General features: G+C 40.7%; 1 protein-coding gene across 1 annotated transcript in view; it reads left to right on the top strand.

The window, feature by feature from the left end:
- Positions 1 to 13,192, top strand: part of NAV3 (neuron navigator 3) — a 236,497-nt gene that overhangs the window by 90,245 nt on the left and 133,060 nt on the right. The window contains 2 exon segments of the mRNA XM_033163206.1: positions 7,181 to 7,249; positions 11,729 to 11,868. Coding sequence (XP_033019097.1) covers positions 7,181 to 7,249; positions 11,729 to 11,868 — 209 coding nt within the window.

Here is a 13,192-nt window from a genome sequence, read left to right as displayed (position 1 = left end):
GGGTGCTGGGTCCCCTCTGCCTACTCTTTGTTTCCTAATTTTGGTTATTAACTTTTAAATTCTCAGTCAATAGGATAATCCATTTTCATTCTATCTCATGAGTTTCCCTAGGAACGTTTTGTGGTGGACTTTGTCCAATATGTCTAACGTATCCAAGTACATTGTACTGACTTGTTCTGACCAGTTCTGATGTTGTAGTAACTGTGTCTTTAAGGAAGGAGTCGATTGCAGTAGGAACCCCAACCAGATGTTGATAGACTACAGCCCGATAATCCATGACTGTTGTCAATGCTAGCTGGGGTTGATGAAAGCCTGGAACATTTACATTTTTTGGGTGGGGGCACAGGTTCCTCCACCTCAACATGTGCATGTTGAATAAATAACTGCAAGGATTATAATTATGACTGGGTGCATAATACTGTTACCAACTTGACTGTTTGATGTTAAAGGTAAAGGTAAAGGGACCCCTGACCATTAGGTCCAGTCGTGTCCGACTCTGGGGTTGCGGCGCTCATCTCGCTCTATAGGCCAAGGGAGCCGGCGTTTGTCCACAGACAGCTTCCGGGTCATGTGGCCAGCATGACAAAGCCGCTTTCTGGCGAACCAGAGCAGCGCACGGAAACGCCGTTTACCTTCCCGCCGGAGCGGTCCCTATTTATCTACTTGCACTTTGATGTGCTTTCGAACTGCTAGGTGGGCAGGAGCTGGGACCGAACAACAGGAGCTCACCCCGTCGCAGGGATTCGAACCGCCGACCTTCTGATCGGCAAGCCCTAGACTCTGTGGTTTAACCCACAGCGCCACCTGGGTCCCATCCCTGTTTCATGTTACTTGTAGACAAATTTATCCAGCAGGATAGAGGCTGTGGCCAATTCCTGGCTTCTCTAAGCAGGGGCTGGGAAGGGATGACTATTTGAAACCCTGAAGAGCCACTGCCAAGCAGTTGTGTAGACAATACAGAGCTGGGTAAAGTAATGGCCTTACAACAGAGGGCTCTTTTCCTCATGTCTTGGCTAGACATTTGGTTGGTAGCTGTGAATGCTGGATTGTGTTGAGATCAACAACCGTCATGTGCAAGATAAGCAAAGCAATTTTACTCTGTGTCCACCAGTTTGTGCATTTTGGCTCTTGCTAATTTTGTCAAGAAAGCAAGACAATGTTGGCATTTCTAAAGCATTCCTGCTTCTTGTGATAACCTCTGTGGCACTCAGTTGTCTCCAGTGTAATTGTTCTGTGAACATGAATGTAAGATACGAGTTCACATGCAGATCTGGTAATGGTATGCGTTCTTATTATTTTGTTTTGAATACTGTCTCTGGCCATATATTTTTTCCTCTGTGACCTAATCATATTTAGGTTGGTGTAGTTTTTACAGTGCATAATATTTTCATATTATATCACATTTATATAAGCTATGCATGTGAGATCTCATTAAAAGTGTTGGAAATTAAAAGAGAAAATTGTATGCTTTCTTTTTTTGAGCTTTATGGTTAGTTTGGGGATTTTCTTTCCATATAAGATAAAACTGCTCCTACAATTAACAACATATTTGACTTTTCAGGTCATTGGCACGTCTGCTTTGCTTTGCAACCTGTTTTTAATCCAATAAAGGACTATACTATTTGCTTTATTACCCAAGGCTTCAATAATAAATCACAGGCTGCACTGTTAGCTTTAGTATTCACTACAGGCTAGTATTCTTCCCTTATGATTCTTGATGACATGAGTTTAGTGGTGTCTGTTGATGATATGAGTAGTCTATTGCACTGCAATCTAGACTTTTTCTCCCTTAAGTCACTTTTCAGTAAGTAGCTAGCTGCCTTTGTGAGTCACTCAAAGTACTTTTTCCATTTTCTACATAGAACCATTCTTGCTTCCAGGAAGAGACTAGGGAATAATGCCAGCCTATCACATAGAAACTGCCAAGTGATTTGGTTTACACCAAAATTGCACCCCTTTTTTACTCGTTTCACTTTTCCAACAGGCAAGCATAGCCCCAAACTGAATGCTGTTTCAAGTTGTCAGCCTTGCCTCTCCTATTCACCCCTTATCTCCACTCCATATTACCATCTCGTGCTGCTGCTGTGACTCCATCTGGGGAAAATGAACAAATTCCAGACAAAACTTTGACCATGCCCATTGATTTCTGTTTCTCTGACAGTTTCCAGAGTTCACCCATCACTATTAGTGTGATGGGTGAACTTGCTTAATCAGAAAGGGCAATTTTCCTGCCAAGTAACAAATCCAACATTACAAACTTTGCCAAAAGTTATTTTGATAGTTCAAAATGTTGAAGTATCTTCAAATTTAAACTTGCAGTAGTGTGAGGTGGTCTGAGTGCTTTTAAACCATTTTATTTAACTTCTTTAAATGTAAAAGCCCTCTTTAAGAGACTAGGTAGCACATAGTTTAAAAGTAGGCACAGAAATGTCCCCAGAAATGGCACATATGTCATCATGTATCATTTATTTCCTGATGCTTAATTGGGCTGTGTATGTGTAAAATAGTTGCCTCCATAGGTCTATGTGGACAGTCTTCTTTTTTCCTTTGCATGCTCCCTGAAAAATAAATAATGCTATTTCATAGAATCATAGAGTTGGAAGAGACCACAAGGGCCATCCAGTCCAACCCCCTGCCAAGCAGGAAACACCATCAAAGCATTCCTTACAGATGGCTGTCAAGCCTCTGCTTAAAGACCTCCAAAGAAGGAGACTCCACCACACTCCTTGGTAGCAAATTCCACTACCGAACAGCTCTCACTCTCAGGAAGTTCTTCCTAATGTTTAGGTGGAATCTTCTTTCTTGTAGTTTGAATCCATTGCCCCAATATTTGATCACATAGAGCCATTTCCAGTGGCATTTCTAGCCCTGCTTTGAAAGTGCGTGGCAAGAACCAGTAGCAGTTGGCAGGGTGGAATGGTTTACTTTTTTTTTTTTAAACAGAATTTATTAGCATTTTCATAATATAACACAAACCCAACCCCACACCTACAAATACAAAACAAATACAAATACACATAATGTCAGGATTCTTCTTCTTATCTATATACCTTACAAAAAAAAAAAAAAATTCTAGTTCTGAATCTTGACTTTTGACTTCCCCCGCCTATACACCTTCAGTTTTAAATCAATATACTATTTCCTTAACAACTTTTCTCTGTAAAAAATTTAACTTTACTTAAAAAGAAAAAACACAATTGTCTTAATCTTTGCATTATAACCTAGATCTTAACCAAGTATTCTTATAGCTAAACTTATTTCTTCTATCCTTTATCATGCTGCTTTTGACTTAAGATTCAATATCTCCTTACTTATTTAAAATAAACTTGTAATTAACAGACTTCACACTCCGATTTCGGATACCATGGCAGACCATCTGGATTATACATTTAATATTTCAACCCACTCCCCCTCTGTCCATTGTCTTTTTCTGTCTTTCACCAGAACCAAATCTCCAATTGTCTTCCTCTAAGTGTCCACAGGTCCAGGCTGCATCCACGACAAACCCCGCATCGAGCCTCAGGGTGTTCCTCCCCTCCATTCTGGGTTTCTCCGTTTCTTTTTCTTCTTCTTCTTCTTCTTGTAGAAATCTTAATTCCATGTCCCTTGCCCCCGAGCTGCCACCTCGGAGTCTGGATATTGTAAATTTTCCCGTTCCAGGGCTGCCACCCCCAGAAACCGGCCCCCCTTCCTTTCGGAGTTGCCCAGCCATCTCAAACCATCCTTCAAGCGCCCCTCCCAGCTCTTTGCCAAAGTTTGTCTCCATTGTGTAGAACTTTTGAAAAGCCTCTTCTGTGGAAAGTAAGTTCTTTTCATTTATAATTCCACTCAAAATTTGTAGTTTTCGATTAAGCAGTTCCAGTTGCAAGACAGTAAGCATTTCCTCATCCTCCAAACCAGAGCTCGATACCAGTGCAAGCGCAAAGTCCAGCATTTTAGGAGGGAGGGTGAGTATCAAGTTTCAGTTCCTGTCTCTTCCTTTCTTTGTTTCAGTTTTTTCCCACGAAAGTCCAAGTCGTCGCCATTTCTCCGATGCCGGAGTATAAAGACCAAAACTTCAAATGGAGATATTTTTTCCCCAGTTAACCCCCGAAGGGAAATCTCAACAGTCTCAGTTTTCAAATTCCAGATACTTTCTATCGATTGTTGTAGCAGCAGTCACTTAAAGGGTTAATTACTTTCATCTCCCGAAGGGAGGGAGGCGGGCTGCCTTTCTTCTTTCCCCCAGATCGTTCCAGGAATACAAAGAGTCAATCAATTACTCACCGCCTCTGGGTTCTTAACAGCTCATTAAGGACAGGTAGAACTTAGACGCTCATCACAGGCTTTGTCGCCGCATTTACATCCCGGTTGGGGCATGTCCCCTATAGCCCGGCTCCGTCGTCCCTTCACCCCCACTCCCCCTTTACAGGGGGAGCGGGGGAAGGGTTCGGAGCCACAACGGGCACAGCCGGGGAGCCCAGGGTGCGGGACGCTCTTCCCGCACCCCAACCGGAGCCCCGCTTTGCGGTAGCAGGGCTCCTAACCCCCGGGATGGACTGGGTGCTTCGCAGCCGAAGCAACCCACGACCACCCGCAATGGCGTCAGCCGCCGGAAGCCCAGGGTGGAATGGTTTACTGATCTGGCTTCCCATTGCTGCATGTTGAGGCCAGTTACTGAGAAGGGGATGGGCAGGCCATAGATAGGGAGTTCAACACAGTGCAAGTGTAGTGGCAGGAGTGTCAGAGTGGCCCCATTGCTGCTGCCATATCAAGCTCCCTGCTGCCTCCCTTTTGGTGATGACAGTGATGTGCAGCATTGGGAAGTGAAGTCAACAAAACTGTCCTACCCACAGTGCTTCACCAGCCACTGCTGGCAAGAAGTATGCTTCTTAGTCTGCCAGAGAGACTTTGACATTCAAGGAAGTTCAAGCTCTAATCTTTATTGGCAAGGAAGTTAAAATAAAAAAAGAAATGGTTTAAAAGCCCTCAAATCACCCCATATCACTGTAAGTTCACTACTTTTCTCTCCAACTGCACAGGCACAGAAAATACAAACTAACTTGTAAACAAACTCAGCTTGAAATATGAAAATATTAAAGTTCATTGGAATTACATTACATTCAGGAATTACGAACATACTAGATTTGACTTCCAAATGGACAAATGCTGAGTTTCAACAGCATCACTAATCAGTATATGTGAACTTGGTTCCAAATCCCTGGATTGCAGCAGTGATGCTGTTAATACTAGCTGTGCAGTGCTAGGACAATCTAGATGAAGCCCAGCTCAGCACCACCTTATTGCGTTCTTCCCATTCTGCATTCCCTCCTGATTGTGTGTTCCTGCAAGCTCTCACTTGTGTAACGGGAAAAGTCAGGCACCTAACTTTCCATCACTTTTGGGGGCAGCAAGGGGTGGCGGCATGAAGGATTCAGTCTTGTGATTCCCAGCTGCAATAACTGATACAGTCCAGGGACAGTTTCACAAAGTTATAAGTGGTCTAGTTACATCCCTTGTCATATATTCCTGGCCAAATCACATCACATCACTTGTCAATATCATCACCTCTTAGAATTAACCATGCTATGTTCTTTGCTAACAGCACCTTCCTTTGATTTTCATTTTGTGCATCATTGCTATGCATGTTTCTAGCATAGGCTGTGCTTACAGAACACATAGTCATTGTATCCATGTTCCCCAGCCAGTAGCATTGGACAATAACAGTGGGACGAATGTGTCATAATATAATGAGAAAGTAGATTTGTCTGCTACACAATGTCATTCTGGTCTGTCATCTGGCTAGTTCTTCTCTCAAAAAAGTTGATTTTAGTAAAACAGCCCTAAAATGCTGTATAAAATCTTTAATGTGCTTTTTAATGAAGTTTGACGGTAACACATGGCACATGGTCCCCATTAATACTTTTGGGTGTCCTTGTAAATCAGGAATGGGTAAACTGCGGCCCACCAGATGTTGCTGGATTAAAGCTCCCATCATCCATAACTACTGGCCCTGCTGGTTGGAGCTGATTGAGGTTGGAGTCCAACAACATCTGGAAGCCACAAGTTTCCCATCCCAATAAATAATGTCTTTCTTCAGCAAAGATGATACCCTCAATTAGTGTTGAAAGTGGATATTTAGATAAAATTCTATGGCATCTACTGCAAAGTTCAGAGCCAGTATTTGTATCTGCAATAAGCTCTGAGTTTGCTTAGCAACAATACATCTTGAGTTTTAACCCAGGTAGGATGTTGACAGTTTACCATGGTCAACATAAAGAACAATATTACAGAAACAAATGTAGCATCTCCAGTCCCCCACTCACTCCCATCTGCTACCAAATCAAAAAAGCAAGACTTAACCAGGAACATTCTGCCAGAGATTGCCACGTGGGGCTAGAAGTTGTGAGTTTTACTTATTCTTATTCACATAAGCAATACATGCCTACCAAAACTCAATAAAATCATTGTCTTTTTGTCCATCCAAAGCTTGTTTGGTAAATTTATCCATAGGAACAATTGACCAGATTTGTTGGCGCCCACAGTCTTTAGATAAATTGTCCAAATTCTTACAGCTGGGTGCAACTGATTACCAATAGAAATGTAATAAAATGTTTATGCAGTGAGTTCTTGTTCTCCACATCAAAAATTGCTAACAGGGCTAATTGAGTGCAAAGACTGTTGGGTAATCTCTTGTAAGAATGTCTTTTAAACTATGTGTATAGCTTCTAATAACCACCACATATGGTAGAAGTTTCCAGCGTAGCCACATTTCCTTCAACAGAGTGGTGAAAATAGAGAACCGTTTCTGTTGCACCTCGGGAGTGTCAAGTACCACCTGTGTAAGATCTAAATATTATTTTTTGGGTCTTAGGCAATACAGATAATAGAGGTTTCTTAGTGCACACATTGCACTAGTCTGCCCATTCCAATTCCTGTCCCAAGTCTTACTCCCATAGGTTTTACCACTCTGGGAAACTGTGTGGATGGGACAGTTTACGTTGCCTTGCATTACAACATAGTCCGTACTTTGAAAACTCATGATATAATCATTACATTTAATGCATTCTTTGATTAATTTGTTTTCTATCATGTTCTATTTGCATAACATTAAGTCATCATTTGGTGGTAAGTTTTTGCTTTTTATGCATATTCCAATTTTTTTTCCGTTAATTCAATTTCTCTGTTTCTTCTCATACAGTCTGACAGCCAGATATGCAACTCAGTCTAATCACAGTGGAATTGCAACCAGTCAAAAAAAGCCTTCTAGGTCAGTTAACATCTCTAATTTATTGCTTGCTAGTGATACTTAATGGAGTCACTGCCCACTGGCATTTTATTCTTTAAACCACAGTAGGCATTCAACTCTTTATCACCATATCTTTTAAATGCAAGCTTTGCATAATTTTTAGTTGGCCAGTGGAAAAGCCTTGCTCAAGACTGCAAAAATAACAGCTTTGTATAATAGCTGTAGGGATATCTATGTGTTGCAACTTAGCATACCGCATGTAAAATAATTGATTTAAATGAGCTGTCGAGTTTCTAGAGGGATTTTAGTGCTCTTATGCTTCTTGCTCAACACGCAGACTAGAGACAGACTTGAAGCATATTATTTAGCTCTGCCACAGGGGAAACTTTGCAACTGAACTGTTGATAGAGAATCATACAATGAAATCCACACTGTCATTCCTACCCACATTGCCCCTTACTCTTTGCCAACTTCTGCTGTGCCTCCTCTACCTGTCTGGAAAAAAAAAATAGCAACCTATCATACACTTGGGTTCCTGAGCTGGGAAGCATCCCATTTCAGGTACTTGGCTAAATAAAGCTTTGTTGCTTTTAATCAGCTGAAGAAGGCTAGAAGCGAGTGAATGATGAAAAGTGGAGTGTAGTAGTCAAGGACATATATTGGCTCAGTTGTGACATCACAGCACCACTGCAAGCTCTGTATTCAGGTTATGTCTGTCTTCTCCCATAATTTGGTTTACAAGTAAAAATAAATTCTACTAATCATTTTTTTTAGTTTATTAGCCCAGCTCAATAGAGGAGAAATTGAACTGTATGATACTGTTTATCTTGGCGGAACACAACTGTAAATTTTAAAATGGAAGCACGTTCAGGAGGGTTGTTAGTTTGGGAAAGCATTATTGGGAACAATAATGCTCAAACTTCACCTTTTGGATCCCTTCTTTATTGCATTGATTATGGTAGACTGCCACTAAAACATCCCATATGTTATTATCAGAATCTGTCTATTGCAGACCATTCTTGCCTATATTCCTCGTTGCTAGTGTAGACTCTTGGGTCTGCTTCTCATTTTATGTAAGTTGAACCCTAGAATGTGGAAACAAAATAAAAAATAAAAAAATTCCTTCCAGTATCACCTTAGAGACCAACTAAGTTTGTTCTTGGTATGAGCTTTCGTGTGCATGCACACTTCTTGTGGATATCACATGCAGCTGGGCACTGCAAGGGTAATATAGTAAGACCAGAAAAGCAATTATAGAGTATTTATGCCTTTATCAGTCTTTTCACAGAGGGAGCCCTGTTAGGAAGGGCTGTAACACAGTGGTAAAAGCACACAGTTTCCAGGCAGGGCTGGTAAATATTCTGAAGCTCTGAGCCATTGCTAGCCAGTGTAGATGATACTGAACTGAAAGGTCTGACTCAGTGTGACAGCTTCCTATGAAAATAGTTTAAAAACCACTTGGGTAGAAGAATTAGCACTGCTTCAGCCAGAAATGTATTTAATAAAGTATTGTGTGGAATTTCTAGTGTTAGGGACAACTTTTGTTGGGAATTAAATGGATTGAAACAATGAATTGTCTTTAAATGAAACAAAATCTTAGTCTTAGATGGCTTGCATGTTGATTGCCTGTTCTATCTCTGCCGTTGATTGTGACTTCTCTATTATAAACACTAAAATCTGTGCATTTACTTCCTAAAGGACTCCTAGCTCCTCTTGCTTTGTTCAGTCCGTGTTGGTTATGTGTAGTTAAAAAAAGAAACTGTTCACATTATTTGCTGTGCAGTTCATTGCTGACAATGAACTATCAGCTGTGTAATCCAATGTATGGCGTCAGTTTTCTATCATAAGCTGAACTGCTGGTGATAGCCTGGAATGAGCTATACCAAAGCACAGTTGTTGTGCACCTGTGGTCATAGGTTTTCAGTCCGCATTTATTGCAGGCTCTCTTGTCTCCTTCACAATTCATCATGTCTGGGCTCTAACAACTGTTTCTTGTCTAATGCTATAAATTTATAACAGTATTTGTACATTTTTGACCAGAAGTGTGTTCCTTGTGAATTACCTGTTGCTTTATACTTTGCATTTCCTTTGTTGCTTAAATGATTCTGTGGGAGAATGACTGGAAATGGAATGAATAGGTATGTGAGGAAAGTTTGTATTGTGTGTGTGTGTGTGTGTGTGTGTGTGTTACAATAGCCTCGAGATCTGTTTTCAAATATTACAAAGGCCCTTTGGGGCTGTTTCCCGCCTCATTTTCCTAACTGGAATATAGGGAGGGAAGTACCTGAGAAATATGGTTATTAATACAAGCAATTGAATTTTAATATGCATTTTTGTATATTTGTAAATTGACTGAATCAGTAATCATAGTTGTGGTGTTGTTAATTGAATTTGTATACCACCCTTCATCTGAAGATCACAGGGTGGTTCACAACATAAAAATATAAAATGAGAACCCAGAATACACATTAAAAACCTAAACAAGCCAATAACACCTCTCCCACAAACACATTTAAAAGGCCATAGAATGTTAATCAGCCAAAGGTCTGGTTCTAGAGAAACGTTTTCCCCTGGTGTCTAAAGGTATGTAATGAGGGTGCCAGGTGAGCCTCCCTGGGGACACTATTCAAAGAATGGGGGGTGGGTGGCACCACAGAAAATGCTTGTTCTGGTGTTGCCACCCTCCAAACCTCTCATGGAGAAGGCACACGAAGAAGGGCTTCAAATGATTATTGCAGGGTCTGGGTTGAGGTGGGCCATATGTGGACTGGCGGTCCTTGAGATATTTCAGTCCTGAGCCATGAAGGCTTCATTGGTTAAAAACAGCACTTTGAATTGGGCCCGAAAACTAATTGGCAGCCAGTGCAGTTGAGCCAGGATCAGTGTAGTATAATCAAACAGTCCTGCCTCAGTGAGCAATTTCACTGCCAACTTATGCACCAGTTGAAGTTTCCAAACCATTTTCAGAGGTAGCCCTTCATATCCAGTGCTAGTATTCTAGAAAAAGAGGTGCCAGAACTCACCAGAACTCCCTTGTTCTCTTATAATGGCAATGGCACCCACCTGAGAGGTGCTGGAACCGACTTCCAGTGACTTCTGGTTGAAAAAAAGCCCTGCATATGCTCTGCATATAAGGTGTTGCAGTAATCTAACCTAGGGGTTACCTGAGCATAGACAACACACGTTAGGTTATCGCCATCCAGATTGGGACACCAGTCGAAGCTGACAGCAAAGGATCCAGAAGTACCCCTAAGTTACGCACCGGTGCCCTCAGAGGTCTAGGGAACCACTCACTAACAGTGCCCAGTCTTATCTGGATTATATAGGCCATGATAAAGTTTTGTATGCTTAGATCTGCTGACAGTGCAGACTCCAAAGGAACAGGCCAACAGCCAGAATAAACTAAAAAGTAACGTGGATTATTAGACATCTAACATCACAATTTTCCAGTTACCTACTTCACAGAATGGTGAGAGATATAGTGGTTAAAAAACTGCAGTTTTATATTGAAATATGATCCCTTGATATGCCAGTATAGTAAGCAAAGCCCTTTCTTAAACAAATGCCCCCTTTCATTTTCTTCTTGCATTTTCTCTTTTCTCCCCCTATGCAGCTATTAGCATTTCACAATGCAAATATTTGAAATATCCTAAACTAGTAACACCTGTTTGTAGGTAACATTCAAAATCCTGATTTTAACCTGTCCTTAAGTCTGTTGAGGTTCCAATTGTGTGCATTGAACTAGAGCAATTTATTTTTATCAGCAGCTTTTAAGACAACGCAACGCTGCTTAATCTCCATACCAGACAATCAAATGAAAATAATTGCAATGTGGGTCTGTACGTATTGCAGACAGCGGCATCTTCATTGTTAACTCTGATACCCAGGATATTTCAGATGGTGGCAGCAAATACCAACAAGTGAAATATGTAGCCTGAGCAGATCTCTTTAATTCAAGAGTTTTCATTTGAAGTAATGAAGATGTGAGCAATGTAAAATGTTGAATTTATCATCTTGCCATCCAATGCCTTCTGCAGATATGAGTTTCTGGAGCAAAAGAAGAAATAAAGCACTTGTTGTGGAGTACAGTGCTTATTTACAAAACAGTGTTTAGAGTATATATTTCCACTAAACTGTATTCCATGGGTTGTTTTAGCTTTATTATATTTATCTTAGAAATATATGGAACCGAACACTATTTAAATAAAAAGGTTGTATGGCTCCTGGAAAAACATGGTTGATTTTTTTTTTTACAGTGTAAATGGAAAATGCAAAGGATCCTTATGTTTGTCTCTGTATACATCATATTTTCCCTCTTTTGTACCGTTTAAGGTGTACCTTTTGTCCATGGTCTAAATAACCATTAATTATGTTGTTGTTCATTGTCATTACCTTCCTTAAAACCATTGTTGATCAGCTCTGTGAATTTATACTGCAACTGAAAAGTTAACTGTCTCGTATGCACTTGCAAGAAATTCATTTCTGACTGTGCTATTCTAGGCTTCCCGGGCCCTCAAGGGTGCCAGCTGCAGGCAGCAGTACCAAAGTCCAGGGAGCCTCAAATTTAAATCGGAGAAGTCAGAGCTTTAATAGCATTGACAAAAACAAGCCTCCACAATATGCAAATGGAAATGAAAAAGGTAAGTGTTTGAATGGACGCCAGACTTACTGAGCATACAAATCTGTAAAGGTTCTACACAAGTCAGGAAAAAAAAAAGATGAAACATTAAAAATACTAATTCTCAGATATAAGTAGAATATAATTGTTGAATTTTCAATTGGGCTCTGAGGATCCTTCTGTTTCTGGCAAAAGATGTCTAACGTTTTGAGCTGCAGTTGGATATATATAAATTTTCAGCAGCTGGTTTTTTGGGGGGTAGATTTCAACCCTAAGCAGTGGAAACTTCATAAAATCTGACACTCGGTTATGACTCAGTGTTGAATGTAGTCTTAAAGCATCCGGCATCAAGGATGATACTTTATCAGTAGCAGCTCTTCCGCACTTGTGGTAAATTGTATACCTTCTTCTTTCAAGAATATCATTCTTGCATATATTCAGTCACTGAAATATTCTTTTTTTTTTCCCCTATCTCAGGGGTCAGGAAAATAGAACATTTTAAAAAAGTAATGTGCAGCAGCTTTACCACAAGGTGGGAGTAGATGTCATTGAATGAGCATCAGTGTTCAGTTAGATGTGGGGCAGAAATTAATTCAAGCAAGTTTTATTGTGGTATCTTTCTCTAAGGGTGTTTCTTGAAGCAGTATTAACATTTCATCTTCATTACTTATCATCACATTCAATCTGTTATTCTCTACCTATTTTGGGTAGTGGTAGGACTCAATATGGTTTATGATCCACCTCATAAGTAAGAGAATTTGATGCCTATGGAGCATCGTTTAGACCAGGGGTGGTGTTGGTGTTGTTCAGTCGTTCAGTCGTGTCCGACTCTTCGTGACCCCATGGACCAGAGCACGCCAGGCACGCCTATCCTTCACTGCCTCTCACAGTTTGGCCAAACTCGTGGTAGTAGCTTCGAGAACACTGTCCAACCATCTCATCCTCTGTTGTCCCCTTCTCCTTGTGCCCTCCATCTTTCCCAACATCAGGGTCTTTTCTAGGGAGTCTTCTCATGAAGTGGCCCATATACTGGAGCCTCAACGCCCACTAATGCATCTTTCTTGATGGTAAAATTTCCTTACGCCCACCAGCGCTTGATGGAAGGAGGATTCAGCTTGTGCCATAGAACCCCTTACCGCCCACCTAGAATCCTGAAATGCCCACTAGTGGGCGGTAGGGACCAGGTTGACAATCCCTGGTTTAGATAATGTTACATGTTACATCATGTTTGTTAACTTACATAATAATTACTGTTGTAAAGCAATCTTAATAATACTTTAGAGGTAATGCATTTTGATTGCTAGGTTAATTGTGGGCTTTAAAAATAAGCAGAAGCAAGTATATAT

Source organism: Lacerta agilis, chromosome 10 (genome assembly GCF_009819535.1).
Source record: "Lacerta agilis isolate rLacAgi1 chromosome 10, rLacAgi1.pri, whole genome shotgun sequence".
Lineage (NCBI taxonomy): Eukaryota > Metazoa > Chordata > Lepidosauria > Squamata > Lacertidae > Lacerta > Lacerta agilis.
This window is presented reverse-complemented; position numbering and strand designations above follow the sequence as displayed.